The following is a 22,412-nucleotide window of genomic DNA, read 5'->3' as shown; positions in this document are numbered from 1 at the left end:
CCATCTCAGCAGCCTGCTCCGGGAAGTACTGGAGACCCTCCATCCAACTGGACGAAGTCTTTACTACAATTTAAGCTATTAGCATATTCAGTGATAGACATATGCTAAAACACTTAAAAAATATAGTGAGACAATAGATTTAATGGTAGTTCAGGAATCAATTTGCCATCTTGTGGCCCTAATCTATACTGATCAGCACCATCCTTTCACAGCTGTGCTATAAGGTTCTGCTACAATACCTGTAATGTTTCATTAACACTGTTTCTGCTCATTAACCAGTTGTGTGGGGTCCCCCCCCTACTCGCAAAGTGGAACAAACTCCCATCTATGTCAAGAAGCCTTTATCCCTCCTCTTATTTTATTATGCAACTCACAATACCAGTCTGGGCAGATAGGAGCATCTGGCATCTTTAGCTTTTCTGTAGTATGAGGCAGCTCCCCAAAGAAACAGCTCCTAGCACGGCCAGAACCATCCGGTGGTAGCACGGCCTTTACCAAAAATGCAAGCCGTGCTTCTGTGGAAATGTGACGAGGAATCAGAAGTTCAGCATTGTAAGTTTAATAACTTTTGTTCTGGAAACTAAAATCAGATTACATCCACTGAATACAGCGTGGGATTTATTTTGGGATATTTTGGGAAGAAGGGCAAAGTGAATGGAGTAGGAAAGTCAAGTACATTTTATGTTGTAAAAACAGGAAAGCGATTCTTTGCTTTTCCTGTCATCTGAAAGTCGTTTTTGTTCTTTTATCAGTAGAAAGTACCATGCTAAAATAACTGCACTCTATAGTATGTGAGAAAAAGTCAAGCTAATTGTAATCTCATTAAGAAAAGCGTGCCACCCCCATCCCCGGAAGACAGATGCAGCAGAGTACTATACTATTGCAAAGGCCAAACGTCTGTATTTTAATAAGTTAGAAGAAATCCAGATATAGAAGCAATAGAGTCACTGAAATGTTAACAAGTTAATATATTTTAAAGCAAATATAACAGTGTACACATAAAAGCCATTTAATACAAAGTGAAAATCATTAGATGCACCTACTAATGCAGATTTTTGGTTATTTTCAGCTCTTTCACCAAAACTTGGAAACAATGCTCTTCATTTCAGTGACACCAGGCTAAGTGGTGAAACTGATCTATAGCAAGCAAATCACTGCCTTTTCATCACCTGGGAAAGACAGCACCACTGCAACTGGTAGTCTCTCCAGAAGGGCATCCAAATGAAAGGCTGTGCACATTTGCCCCACTTGCTAAGCTATACAAGAAACCAGACGTGCATTGATTGCTGCTTCTGAATAGTAAAGCTCAGTAAGTGCATCCTTGCTGTACAAAAAAAAAAAAAAATATTAAAGTGACAACACAGAAAACTGGCAACAGATAACCCTGTCTGCCTAAAATATACACATATGATACATAAATATGGACCATGCTGGCCAGTATGTAAGTCTGTTCGGGAGCAAAGCTTTAATTGCACGGATTAGAAAACTGAAAAAATGCTTTTACAGAGCAAAGCATGAGCTTTGGTTTATGCCTAGACAGTGAACATTAAACCTTCCATTTTTATTGTAACATCTATTATGAAAAATGGCTCCTTTCAGTGCTACATGCAACAATTGTTTCTCTGTGCATAAGCACTCCATTCCATACGATGAAACGAAACTCAGTTCTTATTCAATGAACTCATTAGCTGTATCTAGACTGGGAATTCATTAAATCTTTATGAAAAGCTACTGAATCACAAAAAGTTTGACTTTTTCCTTCACAATTCCCCAGCCCCCTCCCCCCCTTTTTAAAATGCTGCATATATAAAAATAACTCCAATATGGCACAAAAGTGGGATTCTCAAGGGAAGGCAAGGGATAAAGGGACAAAGGGAAGTGTCCACTGGCAACATCAACAAATTGCATACAGTCCAAGAGGAATTTGCACCCTATACAAAATGAGCTTCCCTGTGTTCCAGTTCTTGGATCCTTTTTGGTCTCAGTCTCTGGTAAGTAGGCTTCAGATCTGTGGGGTGAATATCCTCTGAGCTAGTTTTTTGTTCATTTGTGTTTTGTTCAGGATCACCTGATGGAAGTGCAGAGCTCCTAGCCAGTTTCACAGTATTATCCTGGTGGAGCACAGAGCTAGCACTGGTTGGTGCACAAGCTTTAGCAAAAGAACCCTCTTCATTTTGTTTTGATTTGTTAGAGGGTGGTTTATAAAATGTCCCTGGGGGTGGCTGTAATGTTCTTGGTGCCCTGAAGGCAGCAAGAGGATTGGCATCAGGACCATTCCCTTCTGTTGCTGTCCTTCCTGACCTGACAGAAACAGAATATGGCTTACTAGGAAGAATGGCATTAGCTGAATTGTTACCAATGCTGCACGACGAAGATAAGGCACCTGCAGTTCCACTCTCAAGTGCTCGGTTCTCCTGTGGGACATTAGTCACGATCATTGCTGTCCTTGCTGTGATATCATACTGTTTATATTGCTTGTCCCAAGTTTTTCGCAGCATCTGGGTGTCATAACAAGGAAATCTGCTGCAGGTATTAACAGCAGGGAGTGCCTTCACCTCTGAAACTTCTTCAATAGTAGGGCTTCTGCCAAGTTTCTCTGGACTTACTGCTCCTGCGTTTCGTGAATTTCTTTCATTCAAAACACATGGAGGAAGTATTCGGTCTACAGGTAGGCTCACAGGGCGACTAGCTGGTTTTGTCCTTGGAACCCGCAATGGAACTTTGGTAATCTGACGGTTAGGTTTTGCAGGAAATAAGTTAATTTTACAGCTGTCTTCACCTAGAGAAACAAATGAATCATTGTCTCTCTCTGAAGCTGGACTCACAGCATCACCTAAAAACACACAAATAGATGTGACGATCTTTGCACCAAATATAAAGAGAAGTCAGCAAGACTTCTGCCAACAGAATATGAACTTTATTAATAATCCCTTGACAGTTGGTATTTTAACAGGATAACTGTTTTTAGGTATACCTTGTATATATACTAGGAGTATCCTACTCTAACCAAACATTAGCATTTCAATAGCAGTAAAACACATACTGTACAGATGTGTTCCTACAACCAAGGAAGACACTGAGGAGAAAACAAGCAAAGAGACACTGCACTTTTTTTTTTTTTTGGCTGGTGCTTTCCCATCCTTGAATATTTTTAGTTTTAATATGTTGCAGAATGTTGCACTGTTAATGTACAGGACATGACTGAACTAGTAACACCAGCTGAAAATCAGTATAATTAAAAGTGATCATGTATAGTTATTCATAAATAAAGTAGATGAAATCACACCTACATTAAAACAAACCACTGTAGTAGCACAGGCAGATAAACAGAAAAAAAAAAATCTTATAGAAGATTTATAGTTAGGTTAGCAAACCTGGCTTTTTTGGAGCAGAAATATTAATATCCAAAATGCTGGTAGCTGATGATTCTGTCACAGAATTACTCTTTCCAGAGCCTTCTGGTTTAGTTCCAGTGAATGGCAATGATACACATTCTGTGGGAAAACAATGGTCAAAACATGTTAATTGCTGGATATTGGTTTGCAGTAGCACAGTGGATGTCAGAAATCCAGTCACAGCATAATTATCTTTTGTTGTTGTTTTTTTAAAAGGGAGAAACCAAAACACTGTTGTATTCTCTTACCAAATACTTTAAGCTCTGATTCCATAAACACATGTTTCTTGAAAGCCTTTAGAAAGATTTAAGTCTCTGTTCCTCTTACAAAGATAAACAGTATATCAAGCAATGATAAGCAGGTTTTATCACTTGCTTCTGTCTAAATTGAAGAGCTGTATGCACTATAATCTAATGTATCCATGACTGCTTATTCACCCACCCCAAGGCTTAATAAAATCACACTAACCAGTTACAGATGTATCTACTTGTTCTTTTGTATTCTTGCTATTGTTCAATTCCAAAAAGAATGCAGCTGTTTCTGAAGCTCTGCTTTCGCTTGGAGCTATCAGAATACCCTGTAAACAAAAGTCAGAGCAAAAGTAAATGAGAACTCAAGAGGAAAGGCACTCCTTAACAAACCAACCCACAAAGATTTAATAGAAGTATGGTCTGGAACACTGAAGCATTTGACACAGAAGTTAAGATCGCACACGTAACATTGCAGCAGCACAAGAAAAGTCACTCACTTCCTTTACAGCAACAAACGACTTCCTTTGCTGCTGTGGCTCCCTCTCTTCTGGTGATAAAGCAACACTGACTGTAATGGCAGTTTCTCCAGACTGAGATGTGCTCAGAAGTGGTTTCAATGAAACATCAAATATCTTTTCATAGTATGCTATGAGCAGCTCCACTACCCGGGCCTGATAAGGGTAATCCACAAGTGACGACAAAGAAACTGTAGCATCTGTTTGACGTGGCCTGATAAGAGTTGGGCCAAATATTATGCCAAGGTTGCTGGCTGACATTTTATTTTCATCAGACTGTTCTGTAACCCTGCATAAAGAGGGAAAAAAAATCCCAAACCCCAAGAGTTAGGGGCTTTTACTACTTCAGAAATATTTAGACATAATATTTTAATATCTAAAAGAGGCTAAAAGACAATAAAAAAACTGCAGGTGAGTTTGGTAGGCAGGCAGAATCTTCAGCGCAGGCTGCATTTAACAGCAGCTTGGACTAAGCACTTCCCACACAGGGTGTTTTTATGTCCTACTTGGTTAATGTTATTTGTGGCTATTTGGCATTTCTGAGGTTGGGGAAAAGGACATCTCTCTCATTCTCAGTAATAATACAGCTGTGGCCCAATGTTACCCATTTTTCTTGGTAGTTGTCAGCTTTGTACATCCTCATCACACATCATCATACAATCCAGCATTTGGAGGACAAGTGAAATGTCTGTTAATAACCATTCTCCAGTTACATGATACAGGTTTCAATTTTCCATTAATAGCCACCAAATCACTGCCCCATCTGGGTCATATCCTGATTTAAATCATACCTAGGTCCCTGCAGCTGCCACTAGTTACTACTGGCTGACCCCAATGCTAGCACTAGCAGTGAATCAAGAATAATGGAGCTCAGCTCTTTCCCTCTCTTTCTATTTCATATTCTTCTCTCACCTGAGAATTCATTACACTAGAAAAAGAAACAGCAACAGAACAATGTCTTTTAAGGCATATGTGACTTCTTCCTCTACAGTCATCAAAAGGGTACAAGGGTTTCCTAGTACACAGCATGTAGCAGTTTATTTTTCAACTTCAGTTTGCGTTTAAAGTCTTTTCTCACCTGTGAAGGTGTCCAATAAGGTACTGAAGAGTGTTATAGTTTGGTACAGGCAGTTGTTTCAGAAGATCTTTAATTTTAATGATGATCCTATTCAGTTCAATACAGATTGACTGTCTTTTCTTTGATTTGGGGCTAGCTTGTTTAGCATCCAATTCCTCATTAACAGTCTGGCTTTCTTTTGCAAGTCCAATGAACTCATTGTAAAGCCGAAACAAAATCAAGGGTTCCGGAAGCTGAAGAAATAAGAACGTTTCAGAAACATACTCAAGCCTGAATTTTAACTTCCTTGGTTTTCTTCCTGTTTTTCTTCAACTTTGGTCTAGCATATTTTCTTAGATGAAGGCATTGTTTAATCCATGTTCATTAGCTCAAACCACAATTTGTCAAAACCAATCCCAGGTAACTAGAACACTCCTCCCTACACCTTTCTCTGGAAATCTTTTGCTAGCCCTTTCCTGCAATAGCTTCAAGACTAAGCACTTATCAATACAGGTACAGATTTCAAGAAAGTGATTCCTATGAGGAAGGGTGTTACACTGCAATGCACAAATACCATGATAATAGAGCAGTTATTTATTTTTCCAGTCTTTGATAGTGTATTACATGTGGTATTAAGTTTGGTCCATATTCCATTTTTAAATTGGATTTTAGGCTATGTGAAATTTGTTTTTAATTGTGATTTAAGTATTCTCTCAGTATGAAAATGAATGTTAATAATAATAATAAAAAACCCAACAAACGACCAACCAAAAAACCCCCAAAAGACAAAAAACTCAAACCTGACCTATTTGCATTGTCCCAGCTTAGACAAAAGCAAAATGTAGGAAGACTAGATAAAAACTCAGAATAATTAGTTTTAGTAATTAGTCTTAAATAGGGTTTAACTCAGGATTCTGTCTAAAAATGTCTCAACTGCATGTTTCTACCTAAAAACCACACCAACAGATCAGCTACAAAGGAAGTAATAAGACCAGAAGAAAACATGTTATTTGACTTTTTTTTTTTTAATTATGAGCCCTATTCAAAATACAGCACAGTGCCTCAAACTGGTACCCCAGTATGATGTATATAATATGCTACCTTTTTACTTGAATAAGTAGGCAGAGTACATATCTGTAATTTTTCAAAAGCACTTAACTTAATGGTGATGATCATAGGATTGGAATGCTCATCTCTGACAGCCAGCAGAAAGAAGAAGACAGGACCATGCAGCTAAGGATTGTTCCCTTCAGAGTTAACAAGTTTTCAGAGTGACTCAGTAATTTCACTGGGCAACAACCCAGCCTCATTTTTTCAGATACATACTGAAACTCTTTTGGAAAACTCAATCATGAAGCTTTAAAGCTCCATTTCAAAAGAAAAAGATGGATAATCCCTCCTTAATGAACACATCATCATGACCATTGTGTTTAATGAAGTTTTTGTTAGCCTGTATTAACAGCAATATATTAGCATCTGCCTGCACATGGAGGCAAGAACATGGGAATGTTTTAAACTTCACATAAGACAGGTAAATTCGGTAACGGGAAACGTTTTAAAAATTAAAGCTTCACTACAAGTGTATAAAGAAAAGCTTGTTCTGCGTATGGTACTATTTAAAAAGACATTATGCCCATGTGGAATAGATTGTAATACCAGCAGCTTTCCCTGCCCCTGTCACAGGCTCCATGTGAAAATAAAGAAGCCTACTGCAAACATACAAGGCACTCATTTAATCTTCTGCTGCAGGACTGCTGAAAAGGATTTTTTTTTCCTCTTGTACTGAAGAAATATGCTACACTACTTTGGTTTTCCAACCGACCTCTCAAGTACATACCTGGCGGAGATACAACTTGAGAACATTACTGATATCATGTGCATAGAGTTCTGAGAGCTCGACCAAATCCTTTCCATTTTCAAAAGCTTGACAAAGCTTTTCAACTCTTGATTTGGCTCCATTCACACGATAGATGCCCTGAAATTAAAAGACCAGCACAACTCTATTTTAATTTGAAAGGCAAGTGTAAACCACAGATGATATCAACAGCACAGCATTAACTTCTTAGATTTTTTTTTTTTTAGAAGATTTTCATACTTAAGTTTCATAAACAAACTTTAGCATACCTTGACATTCAGCGCTCTGCTTTCAATTTCTGACGTACACTTTTTGATGATGAAAGGAATGCCATCGGGAACATTTTTAGCAGCTTGGGCAAATTCCACTCCAAACAAGTGAAGCCTTCCATGAAGTTTTTTGTGCCCACATTGAATAGCTAAAGTCTCTAAACATTTTTTATGGCATGCAAGTGAACACTATGGGGAGGAAAAAAAGCACATGGTTTGATACAATCTGACACCATAAGAAATCTCTCTGCTGTTTGTCACCCCACATGTGAGCAAAAGGAAAGATTTATTAGTCTGTTGTGCTTTTGCTTTGAGTTCACGATGATTCTACAAGCCACAAAGTTTGTACTTTTTATACAGAAGAATAATGCAAGTTTCCAAAACTCCCGACTTTACATAAATCCCAAGCAGCAATTTAAACTACTTTTCAGCTTACCTCCTCACATTCAGCTCCATGAAATACCACTAAGCTGTCACATTCTCTGCATTTAGATGGAGCTCTCAGCTTCCGTAGTTTGTGTGTTTGTGCTGCTTTGGACATGTTAGTGTTTCTAAAAGGTCCTGGAGAATTTGCAGTTTCAGATGTCAGATCATTTAAACCTGGAGAGAATTTCTCTGTTACAGTCATTCTAATATCTACTACCGGAAGAGGGTATTTATGCTGATTTTCTAGAACCATGCTGCAGAACGCAGAATTCTGTAAGTAATAGCAACTATCAAAGTAATCAAAAACATTTCAATCACAAGGAAGCAAAACAATGTTACAGTTTATATAATGGACACATTAACTATCAAATAATCTTACATAAAAGTGGAATCAAAGAATCAGTTTTGCATTTTTAAATATTTCAGTTTTCTACAGTATTAATGGCATGTGGAAGTATTAGGACATTTAATTCCAACTGCCCTGCAGTTCGGGCAACTATTCATGCAAGTTTCATTCTATGTATTTCAAAATCCTGTACTAGAGGATGAAAGATGACATTATGGTTTGGCCTGTAGTGTTTCTGAAATACTTAAAAAAGAATACTTTGCAGCAGGGAAGAATTAACACACACTCACAGCAGAATCTATATAAAATAAAAAACAAACACTGATTCTCAGTCTCCTATGATAACATCAAAAAATTTTCCAGAGGATTCTAAAACAGAATAGCAACTGGTGCTTTTTGTGACGAATTTCTTTTCAAGCACTTTACTTAAAATGCTATCAAGAACTCTGTGAACCAAACTCGTTTGTTTTACAGATGAAAACTTAAAATTAACACATAGAGTTAATTGCCCAAAAAGCTTCTTAAAAGCTCAAGTATTAACTAAACAATACCACTCCAAGTGAAAGTTTGCATTCATTAACATGTTGCCATACTTGAAATCTGGATCTAAATTAGTGTTGTTAACCACAGACTCATTCCTAGAAGGCAAAGTATACATTTATGAAATAAGGACTAACTGAAGAATTTCCTAAAGGCTTTATTGAGCAAGTGCCACAAACATTTCAGAAATAGTTTGTAAGTACTGCAGACATCCCATAGAACTATTTCTGATAATCTAGTTATTCAGGTTTTAGTACCTGTGGCAACATTGTCTTTATACAGCCGAAATTCATTTGCAAATTAGAAATAGTCTGGTCAAATCTGGGATAGACATTACCAGATTTGCTTATCTAAGTTGAAAAGGGTAAAATCTCAGTTATTACCCTAAACTGGGTAGGATCCTACCTGGATCCACTTTTTTCCAGTTTGCAAATTACCAACTCTCTGTATCTGTGCATTTAACTTCGAATTTTCGAAGTGATCTTACATACCTCATTGCCATGCAGCTAATTTTAAATGCAAATGTCTGGAGGGAATGGTTAGTTGATCATTTATGTTTACCTCAGGAGGGTGAAGACACTAGAAACGCTCAAAGGCTGCCCATATAGTTAATCTAAATGCATGAAGACAATTCTGCACCACCTCATTAAAATGACCTGAACATTATTCTTCAGTTCTCAACCTCAAGTGGATGCACACTGTATTGAAAAACAATGCTGCTGGTAATCACAGCCTTGTTAATGTACTTTTCTTAAGCACATTAAAAGGAAAGCCACGCTCTACAACAAAAAGCATCTTCTGGGGACTTCAGGTATGGAAACAACATTACCGCAGTCTGAAGGAGATGGTGGCTCTCTTTCATCAAGATCATCTGCAGATGACATAGTACCAGTGGAAGGTGTTCGGGGAAGTCGTCTTTTAAAATCCCCTAGCAGATGAGAAAAATTTTCAGGAAGCTGTAACCATCAGTTCCACCCAACTGCTAATTTTCATTATAGGCTCTGTCCAACACTTGCTAAACTAACAACGATGTCTTCATTAATGTAAAACAGTCCAAAGAAAACACTTCAAAATAGTATAGCAGTGAGGGCAGCTGTACCTGGGCTAGCAGATGGAGAATCCATGGATCGTGACTCACTGCTTCCCCCCGCACTTTCAGAATCACTGCACATTCCTCCACTCTGGTTGCCAACTGACCATGATCTGAACGGTGGTGGCCCTCGCATTGCTTTTGAAAAGAAAATCCACAAATGCCAAGTGTCAAGGACAAAATTACATTATTTTCTTTTTACTTAAAGACTAACTATGATTATATTAAAAATAGGAAAATATTGCAGAAGTTACACAAACATGCAATATAGTGAAAAAAACACAGCATATATTCCTGTAAAAGTTTCAGGATGTAAGAAAAAGAATTTCAGAAACTAGAAACTTGTGCTTTTGCAAAAGACCTGACATCAATGTAGTATTTACAAAAACAACGAATTAAATTGCTACAGTTAATTGAAATAGTTTAGTACACTGCACTTGACAATACTAGCTGTTTGAATTGCATTTCACCTTTCTTGTCAAAGAATCTAGGTATACATACAGGCAGTTTTCCATTTGTCCTTACGCTCAAGTACATAACTGTTTTTATAGGTTTCGAACTTTAAAAATACATTTTTAACCCTTTCACTGCTACACTTCTGACAGAGAGACATCAAGCACCTGTTTTTGTCTGGTATTTTTATTTAGAGACTGAACTCCAGATGAAATATAGAAGAACCACCTTGGATATCTGTGCTGCTGGAAGATCTCTTCTCTCCAATCTTTTGTGAACGATGATAAATTGGGCTTCCCACATCATCTAAGGTCTGAGCAGGAAAGTCTCCTGAACACTGAGATAAGTTACCATGTGACGTATGGACACTGTTGGTTGATTGCTTATTAAAAACCCTTCAGAAAGAATAAAGTAATTTGAAGAGTGATTAAGATAGAATTAAATGAAAAGCAATGTATTTTTTTTATCCCTGGGCACTAAAAATGCTTTAATTGCTGTTCATGAACATACATATTTGACATGTAATTATTAAAGCCAAAGTTTAAAAAAAAAAAAAAAAAAGGGTGGCAATTTATTTTTAATTAAATATGTGCAATTTCCCAGTCTTCCCTCCCCCCTGCCCCATAAATCAGCTTTTCCACATCTCTGCAAGGTATTATGACTGTTGTTTTGCAGACTTCGAAAAAACAGTAAATCTGTTCATCTCAAGATCAGAATAATTCAGAGGCTATTGCATCCTACTTTTGGAAGAAAGCATAAAATATTCTCTGCCCAGCTATCAGGACCATTCACCTATAAACATACAGGCATTAAAATGCTGTGCTTTTTTAAAAGCACAGAAAATATTTTGAAGCTGCCAGAGAGCTTATAGTGAGTCCGTTGTGAAAATCTGCTCTCAAGATAAGGACAGAAAACTGTTAACAGTAATTAATGTAAAATGCTGAAGCACCCTGTGGACAAAATGGCCTGCTAGCCAAGTTTAGCAGTCAGTAAGCTGTTCCTTAATCAGTTCTACCCTATCCAGCTGAAGGAAATAAAGACTCAAAACATTTATCATTTGCATTTGTCCAAGCTACTGTCCCTTAAATAAATGCAGACCTAAACAATAAAAATGATCACTTCAAGTGCAGGAAGAATCACAAGGCCATGTCAAAGAAAACAAAAGGTGGGGAGAGGGGAGGAGAAAAAACACACTCCTATAAATCTTAAGCAGTAAATAGCTGGGAAAGCACACAAAGAGTTTGAAATTTCATGCTCATCAGTTTCTCAGGGAGCTGCATAGTTAAATCCTCCTAAGTCAAAGTTTATGAGTACAGCCTAAATCAGTCTTAAAAGGCAGGAAATTTACAGACAAGAACTAAGAATCTCAGCTTTAACTTTGAATTTCCTGGCTTTTGTTGGTAGAAGTCTGACTCAAGCTTTAGGTTTTTTGTATTTAGTTTCCTTTGAAAGACCATGACGACACTTTCCTGTAGAACTGTGAAACACACAGATTAGAATGGATATTATGGTACTTTAGTGCCAAGATGACTATTTTACAACAAGTTAAAGGTGGAAAAGCGTTTGGCATACTGACAGGAGGAGCAGTCTTTGTCTTGTAGTCTTTACTTCCACATTAGCAGTATCTTTAATAGATTAACAGTAAAAACTGCCATTTCATACAGGTTGGAAAAAGATAATTAAGTTATAACACAGGGACATGTGGACTTTCAACTTTTTTTTAGTCACGAGACAGAAATCGAGCAACACTTCCTGCCAAAAAGTTGCCAAATGTAAACAATATGAAAGAAGGTAGTGTAGCAGCAACGCCTGCAGAAGAGGAAAACTACCTCCTCAGACTTTCTAAACTGACTGTCAAACACTGCCACACCACACTACAGAGTGCAAAATTTACATTTTTCATATTAACCAGTATCTACATTAAAAGAGGAACAAGTCAATTCTTGCACAACAATTATCAATGTTCTAGCAAGTCTTATTACACAAAACGACATTCTGCTTCAGAATTTAAAGTCAGGTTTTAATGTCAACATTATGTGTAATCTACCAGAAGATGAGTCAAAGAAATAGAGAACGGTAAAGCATGGTAAAACACCAGGATTCATTTAATTTCTCCAAAAATATTGTTTTACTCGTGAAACACATGTGCCTAGCATTTAATTCTAAACCAAGCAAATGCCACCTGTAGTTTGGGACTCACCCATCAACCTGGGAACTCTGGGTTTCAGAAGAACCTGATTCAATAGGAACACCTTCCTTTGGCAAACTTTTCACAAACTCTGAATACTGCTGACCAGGGTCATAGAGTTTGGCACTCTCACAGAGGGATTGGCAGTTAACTGGAAGAGATACAACCTGAGCATGCTGCAGCTGGAACAAGTTAACTGTTGCCTGTTAGGAGAAAAAAAAAATTCAGTATTTGTAGATAGTTTACTAGACATTTCACTTGCACTTTGCTCAACCCAAATTAATATCCCAACAGAAAATTATTTAAACAATAAGACTACAAAAATTCTAGAAAATAGTAACATTTGTAGGGATAGACTTTGTGCAAGATTCCTGAAAGTAAACTGCAAAAACTTCATCTGTAGTATAGATACCAGTATTCCTTTTCTCTCTGGGTTATTGAATCCTCCAGGTAGCAAAGGCAATTCCAATGGCTTCCCACTTTGGGTTGATCAAGATAAACAGCAGGTTTTTTGCTACCAAAAAGGCATTTTTCGTGCTCTGGAGGGAATTCTAGTCACAACTACAATGATGAAGTGGTTGGAGTTCCAAACCCAGATGAGCTTCATATCACCTTAAGACAAGAAATGGACAAAACTCCTTGTCCCAACAGAACAGATTAACTGAACACTTTCTTTGTTAAATTACATAAAACTTCTAAAATATTTTATCACAAGGCAGAGACCAGGGAAGGGGACACTGCATGGGTGCTTCTTCAGCTTTGGGGTTGCAAAGTAGTTCGCAATGTAGATATACTTGAACTGACAAGTTTGTCTAAACTTTCTACTGGTCTTATGGGTTGTTTTTTGGGTTGCTTGAGGATGAAGCATGTGTATATATTTGGTTTCCACCCCCCCCCCCCCATTAAATTGTCTTTGTCTCATCTAGAAAAAGTACACATCTATTGGCATAATGTGCTCCTAAAGCTTTTTTAAAAACCTGTGTATGTAGATATACTGTAGATATACACGATCCTTTGCTTATTTACACGCAGTAAATTAATACATTAAATTAGTCACAACAGGTCCTGTAATAATTAAGACTGTCATCAGATTAGCAGGCTCCATACTGCTATTGCATTAATGTCCATTCTGTTCATGAGCCAATCATCTTTGCTTATGCACTAATGAAAATAATGGAAACAGGGAGCTGTACTCTTAAGCAACAGAGTAACAGTACTGCCACCAATATTCTTAGATTTTACAAGAATTGCATAGTCAGGGTCTTGCAAGGCAACAGCTCATAAAAACCCCCAAACCATTCAAGACATGTAACACCCTACCCGCCTCTTTTTTTTAAACCCCTAACAGAAAGAGAACACCACAAACATATTAAAAGTTTTCCTTCTTTTTCTATTGGCTTGACCTCTGTCCTTTGAAAACTTTCTATGTAAAGCAGTTAATACTGTAGATGGGGCTTTCTCTTAGTCTTAACAATATTTATATATCTGTGCCAAACATATTTTAAAAAGCATGCTTACAGCTTTAAGAGTAAGATCACACTGGTAAATAAGCTCCCGAAGCTGTGTTAAGACATCACTTTTAAAGCTTTCCAAATCATTTCTTTTTTCTTCAACCTCTGCCATGCTTGCTTTATAGTGTTCATTGGCCTCTTCAGCCTAGAGAAAACACAAGTATAAAGGGTTGATGGACTACAGACAGGCCTTGATATTAGAAGCAAGAAAAAAACCCACCAAGATGTTTGTAACTGGAGATTCCCATTTAGAATAAAAGCCCCAAAGAGCATAGCATGATTAAAGTTAAGAATTATGAACAGAACACTTGCTTGAATACTCCCATTGTGAAAGCCTGAGTAAAACCAGTGCAGGCGTAACTGTAAAAGCAAGGAAGAACAACTCTTACTTTTTGAAGAGCTTCCTCTTCTAGCCTCCGTTTTTTTTCCAGTTGCTTGCTGAAATCTTTCACAAAGCTTCCACTTGAGCTAAGATGTTCCTCCTCAGCACGAGCAGTGCAGGATTTTGCCTTTTCATACTCATCTTGACGTTGTGCATATAGCAATTTTGCTTTTCTTAGAGCAGCTTCCAGCTCTTGCTGCAGAATGCAACAAAAGGAAAGACACAAAAGACTTAATGATTTTAATTTTCCAGTTATTTAATGTGATGTTTAAAGAGGCTGTTACGCACGGGTCTGTACGCTGCAGTTCAAAGTACGTAGTCAGAGAACGATACAAATACAAGCATGTCATGAAATTGACAGTTACATACTACATCCAATAAGCCCTACAGATTCCACATGTGAAATTAAGTGCATAACAGCCTAGTTTGAAAGTTTTGTCCTTTTTAAGAATTTTAGATTGAACATTGTTAGATACGAAAGAAATACCAACCATTTTCTTCTGTTCTCGCTGCCAAAGCTCCTTGATATCTTTCCTTTGTCTATCCAAATCATTTTTCCTTCCAAGAAGAGGCTAGATAGGAAACATTAATAGAGTACATAAAAGGCTTATAGGCTGCAAGTTTCGTCTTTTGAATAAATCTGTGCTGTTACAGAACTTCTTAAAAACCGAAACAATATCTTTGTCTTTTTCTTTAAGCTTACCTGCACAAATTTGTTAGACTGGAGAGCAGCAGCTGTTTGTTGCCAAAGCTGATTGTTCTCAATATCATTTTGAAAAGCATTAATGAATATTGATTGGAATGGCATATAATCCTAAAATTACACACAACAAAACATTAATGTTCTAGGCAAGGTGGAGGTATGCTGACATTCTAAATGTCTGTATAACTGAACTAGATTTTCAATTAAATTTAGTAAGGTATTATATGTCTGTGGAAGTCTGAGTTAGGTCTGAATATAGGAAAGGAGTAATTTCTCAGCTACGCTTCTTACTAAGAAAACACTCTTAAAGAGAAGTCTACAAGTCCAAATCACAAAGCATACAAGATATTAGACAGAAAAAAAGCATATTGTGAAAACTACAAAGCTATTCTGCGTTTTCAACAAAAATAAATGTATATATCCAAATTTCCATAGGAGATAGGAGGACATAAAATACAGCAGATGTTTTAACCAGTGATTTACAGTATAAATCAATTCTGTATCAACTTAAAAATCCATTCCTCAACATCCCCAAAGTTTTACTTCTGGGCAAGGCATCCAATACATATTTAAGACTTTAAAATAAAGCCCCTAAGATGTACTCACCTGGTGTCCAACAACAGCTTTAGCTGTTTCAGCCATTTTTGCTAGGTTTTTAGCACACTCCACTTCTGTTAAAAAAAAAAAAAATCACAGTTACTGTTTACACTAACAGTTGTACCACATGCTAAATAAATGCTTTTTACATTTTTCGTCTAACAGATAGGCTACAGAGGGGCCCACCTTCACTTTGTTTCAGGCCTTTAATTACAGGAAATGTGCAATAGTTCTGTCCACTTCAGTGGAACAGCTACTAATTTAGAAATCACATTATTGACAGTCTGCAGCACAGAGGCCTGACAACAGATTTAATTTCATCATGACAAAGCTGATTAAATGCCAGAAAGAGCCACTCACCCAAGCTAAGCTTTTTCTCTACCCATGCGACTACATCCTTGGTATATTTTGACCATGCTTTAGCATAGGACAGAGCCGATTCAATTCCACTGTCATTTCTTAGGAGCATGCTATCAACCTCCTCTGCTCGAAGATGTCCTGAAAATAAAGCATCGAACACAAAGAAGTGAATTTTAGACATGACCACACACTGAGAGCAAAGCCAGTATTAGCCAACTGTGAATGCTTAAGCAGCTCTGATCTTGAGTTGGTCTTTAATGCTAGTTGATTCTAAACAGGACTGACAGAGGTTTTAGAACAAATTAAAGGGTCACAGTATTTTACCTGAAGTAGTCATATGGTCAGCATAACTTTCTTAAAGAAAGTGACCCAACAAATCACCAATCATATGATGACATAGAGAAGTGCTTCAGGCCGTGGTTCTTCCCCCCCCCCGCCCCCCCCCCCCCCCCCAAAAAGCAGCCCAGGTTGGTCATTCACAAAAGCATACAACCTCTGCAACAGCATATTTTTTTACAGTGAAGTTTTAATGGCAGCATAGGTGTAAAAAAGTGACCAAGCAACTTACTTATAACATTTTAGAAGATGAAAACACAGATACAGAATGGTGTTTATTAATATTAATGACCTACCTTGAATATCATCCCTCTCATGCAGTGAGCCCCCAGATTCCACAGAAAGATTCTCAAAAGACTGGTGTACAAGAAACAAAACATTAAGTTAGCAAAGAAAAGCTCTCACTGGAACTGACAGCCTAACAAAATAAAAGGCATCATCTACCCCTTTCTTTTTTTGCAGATAAAGCAACAAACTGTACTGTAACTCCCTCTCATCTAAGGCACAATACCTTCTAAGCTCCCATAGCTGTCAACTGAGACATAACAAATAGCAAGGAATCATTATATACCTTTAAATCAACAATCTTGAAAGGCTGTGATGAAAGAGTTAATTGTTTAACAAATCAGGTTAAGTGACCTCCAGATTTTTTCAGATCCCTACCTATCTTTTAAAAAGCATTTCATACAGACCTAATGTCATATACATATAACACACACCATTCTACAAGCCATTAGAATCCTGTATTTCTTCCTCAAGGGAATAAAGTTACCATTTCTGCTAAATTACTTGGTGTGCACTGTAGGCACAACAGCTGACTAGCAGCACTTGCCAATGAAGCCCTGACAATCAGTACAACCTGACAGAATTTAATCCAATAATAAAAGGAATTTAGCACAAGATTTCATCCCTACCTTTGTCCTCATGCTGCATGTTGCTACCTCTTTAACTGTGCAAGTTGAACTATTTGTAGGACTGTGCTGTAAACCAGGCCGCTGAACAAATTTAAATGAATAAAAAGCTTACCTAGTAACCAGCACCCCCTTTAAAAAAAAAACAACTAACAAAACCCAACATAACCCTACATCATTTTAAATGAATAAACTACTCTTGAAAACTCGGAAGCAGAGAGCAGGCAGAAGACAAGGCTGAGAAATAGCTGCAAAGTGGCCTTAAGCTTTACAAGAACAGCTTGTTTCCATTTTAGACTTAGGTGCCATTTTATTTTCAGGTTTACAGCTAAAATAGAGCACAGTAACAATGATGCAAGTAGTTCTTTTTTGTTTGTTTCTTTTCTTAAATTTAAATGGAAACTGATCACACAAAAATCCTTCAATCATCGTTTACTTCACAGCAAAAGCAGCTTTCCATATACCAAAACATGCAAGGTGTTAATCATCAATTACATTGAACAGAATCAAACTACAGTCTAAGGAGCAGCTCCATTCCTAAGAAAGCAGAATACCAGTACAATTGCTGTTTAGTAAAAGAGAGTTTCAGTAAAATGGAAGGGCTTTTTCAGAACAGGTGGAAAATCCATCCAAAGCTAACAACCAAACCGTAAAAAAAAATAATCTGAATTTAGAGATGGATCAATATTTGGTTGCACAGAAAGCCTGAACATTCCTAGATTTAGTTCTGATTTAGGTATAAAGTATTATTTTCTTCAAGTAGATTTTAAAGTGGCATACAGTTGTTAGGGAAGAACTAGTAAGAGGAAAAACCCCATACTTTAACTCAGGAGGCACTTAAAGTTCTGGTCCTAAAAATTATTTCCCATTCTAAAAGACTTAAATCATTTTAGTCCTAAGAACTGTTCACTCCTTTCCAGTAATTCAGGCACACAGTCTAGTTAGGGCAGCTAATCAATGCTCATTCATCCATCTATATTCACCCACTGTAAATATGTAATACCACATTTTAAAAGCAAGTACATGGACAACTACTTTTACTTATGTCCTACAACTTATTACCATAACTTGACCCATATAGCTTGTCCCCTCAAGCATCCAGTGACTCATCCCAGTGAGCCTAGCAAAAATAAATTAAAAAAAGCCTGACTTCTAAGACAGATTTCACTTCTCAACTTCAACCAGTCTCTTCTGCCTTTTTTTCCCCCATTACTCAAGAACTCTCACCCTGACACAGGCAAATCTCTGCACACGTTTTGAAAATTTTATCCTTCTCCTTTATTATGCTCTCAGATCTACATAGCATCAAATCGCATTCAAATAGCTTGTTGAGTAACGAAAGGTCAGACATGCCTGTCTCGTCTCTTCCAATGTATTCTAAAGCTCTTCTGTTTTTAATTAAGAAATATCTTTGCTTCCACCTTGTACTTCTGGTTGTACTACAAGGGCTAAAATGAGAACAATTACATTTGCTAAGAGGGGGTATACGTATCATTTCACTTAAGCTTCCAAGTGGAATGTCTGAACTAAAGAATGTAGACTCCCCTGCAGTCAAGAGAAGCAAGATCAGCCCCCGCCCTCCTTAGAGCAAATCCTCAACAGCTTAGTTAGGGAGGTCCCCAACTTAACAGGCAATTAAAATCTCTCTCCTTAATTAACCCTCAAAGCATTTACATGTTAAATTCTACCAAAATGTTATGCTCTAATATTTCTAAGATACAGCTAGCTGCTACATTCAACCACTGAATGTACACATCTACAGGAATGAAAAGTTAATACAGCTACTTCAGTATTTTGCATTTAACTCCTAACACTCAACACCTAGTTGGCCTCCAAATTGCTCTCTGAATTGCAAATCAAAGTGAGATGCCTCATCTGTTAAATGTGTATTTATTTGCCTGAATGAAAATGCACTTAAATTTAAGACAGATTTCCAAGAAATTGAACCATATTATCCTACCTGCTCCAAAATTTATAGTTGTTCCCTTCCACATTAGGAAAAGCAAATGACACTACAAAAAAGGACTTTTAAATATAAGCTAGTGACTTCTGGAGCATCTAGAATAGAATTCCTTCTTCATCTCGCTATATTCTAATTTGCCCTTGGTCTTCCCCAACCCCCATGTTCAGAAGAGTGATCTTTTAGCCAGGCATTCACTTTCACAATACAATATATGGGACCATCTCATTCCAGGAAGGCGATGCTTTTGCGTTGCAAAGCCATTACAAGATTAAAATGTTGGCAAATTCAGCACCTTCCTTCTACTGTTGAACTGAATAGCTGAAATAGTATTTTTTCAAATCAGCTCATTTAAGTTACATAAGATGCTGGCTTCTATGCTATTTTATTTCATACTTTTTATCAGCAACCTAATCATCTGATTCTAAGTCTGCTGGAACCAGTTTTCCAAGCAGCCTCCTTCCCCTCCATGTTGTTTGCAAAGATGAGTTTTGCTGCAGCTAAAGAAGTAGAACTTCTGTGATCATCCATCTTTTTCACATGTGTGTTATCAAACATAGTGAAAATTTAAAAAGACTACTCAGCTGTAGCTGCAGAGCATTGCTATGATCAAGCCTGTGTCAAAGAATGCGAAGCTTTAAGTACATTTCAATGAAGCCTTTAAACAAACCCACAATCTAAAATTTTTAACCTCGCTACAATTTAGCTTGTCATACACACCAATTATCAATTGCATTTTCCTTGCATGTAACTTTTAATTTGACTTGATTTACTTGAAAGTCTGCTTCTAGATCCACAAAAATTCATAACAGAATTTGGTACTGAGCATTTTTTAATCTCACCTTCAAAGTGTTTGAAGGGAGTTTAAAACGCTAATGTTTTTCTTTGACTACCTATAAGTTGACAGTGCTATTTCAGCTCTCTTAGTGAATTGTTGTTGAAACCGCTACAGCACAAACTGGGCTCTGGAAGAAGAAAAGGTTATTTTGTAATGAATATTAGTCTTTAAAAGCCAAAAAGAGGTCATTAAACCTTTAGCTTCTAGGTCTAACAGGTCTATTTAACTACTCCAGCATGCAAATCATTCAAGTATCTTACTTTTAAGTATTTAGTTCTTTTCGCTTTAACAATTTAAAAATCTGAAACACAATTACAGTAGGTTATCATTTATATATTTGAGCGCTAGCCCTGTTGAGTCATCACTAGCATTCAGAACTGAGAATACATTCAAGTATCCAAAACCCTGAATGCATTTTTTTCACGGGTTTAATCTTGTTTTAACACTCAGTGTCCCAGCCCCATGAAGCACAGAGTTTCAGTGGAAATGAAAATCTCCTTTAAAAGATATCATTCCACACTCCAAGAGAATGTGTTTAACCTACCCGACTTCTCCGAGATACAGGAAGTCCCAATGACGAGCCATTGTCTACATCTCCCATAAGGAAGTCTGAAACACTGCCAGAAAAACAAAGAATTGTGTTACTTCATTACTTTACCTCACCAAGCAATTTCAGATCACAGAGAACAAAAATTCAGAGAGTGATTCTAATATCCTTTAAAAGTTCTGCAAATAATTTTTAGAAGTAGTCTTATATTCCCTGCAATTTCTATACCATCATTTTCCTTGTTAAGAAAAAAACCAAAACCCCAAAACACACAAACAAAGCAGTAAACTTGTTCTGGATGTGATTAATTTAAATTAGTTTATCAGATAATATTTGTCCAAAAGAAAACTAAAGTTTTTGTTGTTGTTGTTTAATTTGATTCAGCTCCACTGAGCTCTTTAAAAACTCCTTCTGTATTCCAACTTACACGTTTCCAAAGGTGAATGCCAATGTTTCAATGGAAGAAAATATTTCACTGAAGAGTTCTCTCTTGTTTTCTTCGTTAACTTCTTTGAAGTTCACCGCTTAGGAAAAAAAATTAAAACCAATGGGTGAGGGGTGGGGTCAATCAAGCAAGTTTACTAGGCCTAAAGACAAATTTTATACACAAAGTCTCCTACAGAACATGCAACATTATACTTTTCTGAACAATTGAAAAAACACAGTTTTGAAGATTAGTAATAAAGTAAACACTAAAGGAAAGAAATTAACACAATCCAGATGCTTCCCACAATGAAATCAGACTACCCTTTCACTTCCTATATCTTCCCACTTAAGAAGCAGCTTTGTGTGGGAACATGATGGTAACGTGAGGGGAAGAGAAAAACAGTCATTTACCAGCAAGAGTCAAATCACACAGCAGCAGCAACACCCAAAGTTGCTCAGAAATGCAGCCAAATATTTGAAAAACCGTTTCTTTTCTGGGCAGAAATTTCAGAATCCAGAACAGGAGCAGTAGTTTATGGGGGTGTCCCCCCCTCCGACTGTATGTGATCCTATGTATCCATCCCAAACACAGGATTTCTGGCTTGAGTACAGACAAACAGAAAGCCACCAAAAGGTAGCGTCCATTGCAAACCCCTTTAATTATTAGCTCCACAGTCTGGCAAAAGCCCTTCAGTTTTGCCTGTTAAAAGTGGGGAAAAAACTCAGTGTAACTACCGTTGTTCCAAAATAGGAAGAGGAGTGTTCCTGGACAAACTATATGGTTTAAACTGGTTATCAAGACAAGTATTTAGCCACTCAACACTGAGCTTTTAACATGCTTCCATGACAAACTGGAATAATGAGACAAGAAGAATGATTCATCCAGAGTTTCTATTAACAACTACTGGACAAGCGGGAGGAGAGAGAAAGGAAAAGGCAGAAAGCACAACCATTTTTGCCTGTTTCCAGCTTAACTTCTTGTTCATTGGTGACTGGGAAATTTTTTTGTAGAAAAGTCGCATACACTCCTTTGTGCCAAAGCTGAGCCCTCTGGATGGAACTTTTCCCAATTTTACATTGTGAGAAGCGACAATTTCACATTAGTATTTATTTTTAAAAAGTTTAATTTTTTTAAGCAGTGCAATATTATTAATTATCTAGATGCCTAAGTTACACTTATGTTCATCTATTTCAGAGATAGTGCAATGACACATACAGCTATTCACCCCTAATTCATCACTTTTTGCAAGAACTGTGACAATGTTAATTTATGTATACTCCTTACATTTCAAGTACAAGTATGGAAATAATGGACCGCAATCATTTCTAGAAGTAGCAAAAATTAAATCACATTAAATTGTTGCCCATTCTATACACATTTTCTTATCAAATTAAAGTAACAGACTTCAATCTTGAAAAGTATTCAAACTTCCTGCCAGGTGCCTAAACACTAATG

General features: G+C 37.1%; 1 protein-coding gene across 5 annotated transcripts in view; it reads right to left on the bottom strand.

Moving 5' to 3' along the window:
* Positions 1-948: 948 nt before the first annotated feature.
* The window catches only part of ARHGAP29 (Rho GTPase activating protein 29), a 54,849-nt gene continuing 33,385 nt past the window's right edge, over positions 949-22,412 (bottom strand). The window contains exons 4-24 of one of the 5 annotated variants that reach the window (XM_052802171.1): positions 20,958-21,054; positions 20,528-20,600; positions 16,571-16,631; positions 15,939-16,076; positions 15,588-15,652; positions 14,982-15,092; positions 14,770-14,850; positions 14,286-14,474; positions 13,904-14,041; positions 12,398-12,588; positions 10,423-10,592; positions 9,754-9,882; positions 9,484-9,582; positions 7,779-7,942; positions 7,343-7,531; positions 7,056-7,193; positions 5,240-5,472; positions 4,144-4,450; positions 3,864-3,972; positions 3,375-3,494; positions 949-2,833 (exon numbers count right to left, since the gene is read on the bottom strand). In XM_052802171.1, coding sequence (XP_052658131.1) covers positions 1,932-2,833; positions 3,375-3,494; positions 3,864-3,972; positions 4,144-4,450; positions 5,240-5,472; positions 7,056-7,193; positions 7,343-7,531; positions 7,779-7,942; positions 9,484-9,582; positions 9,754-9,882; positions 10,423-10,592; positions 12,398-12,588; positions 13,904-14,041; positions 14,286-14,474; positions 14,770-14,850; positions 14,982-15,092; positions 15,588-15,652; positions 15,939-16,076; positions 16,571-16,631; positions 20,528-20,600; positions 20,958-21,054 — 3,704 coding nt within the window. In that variant the 3' untranslated portion in view covers positions 949-1,931. Of the gene's footprint in view, positions 2,834-3,374; positions 3,495-3,863; positions 3,973-4,143; positions 4,451-5,239; positions 5,473-7,055; positions 7,194-7,342; positions 7,532-7,778; positions 7,943-9,483; positions 9,583-9,753; positions 9,883-10,422; positions 10,593-12,397; positions 12,589-13,903; positions 14,042-14,285; positions 14,475-14,769; positions 14,851-14,981; positions 15,093-15,587; positions 15,653-15,764; positions 15,829-15,938; positions 16,077-16,570; positions 16,632-20,527; positions 20,601-20,957; positions 21,055-22,412 lie in introns of those variants that run through there. The other 4 variants (XM_052802174.1, XM_052802173.1, XM_052802172.1 and 1 more) reach the window with 4 other exon arrangements.

Source organism: Harpia harpyja, chromosome 11 (genome assembly GCF_026419915.1).
Source record: "Harpia harpyja isolate bHarHar1 chromosome 11, bHarHar1 primary haplotype, whole genome shotgun sequence".
In the NCBI taxonomy this organism is placed as follows: Eukaryota; Metazoa; Chordata; class Aves; order Accipitriformes; family Accipitridae; genus Harpia; species Harpia harpyja.
Note: the sequence above shows the minus strand (reverse complement) of the source record. Positions and strands in the feature narration are given on the sequence as shown.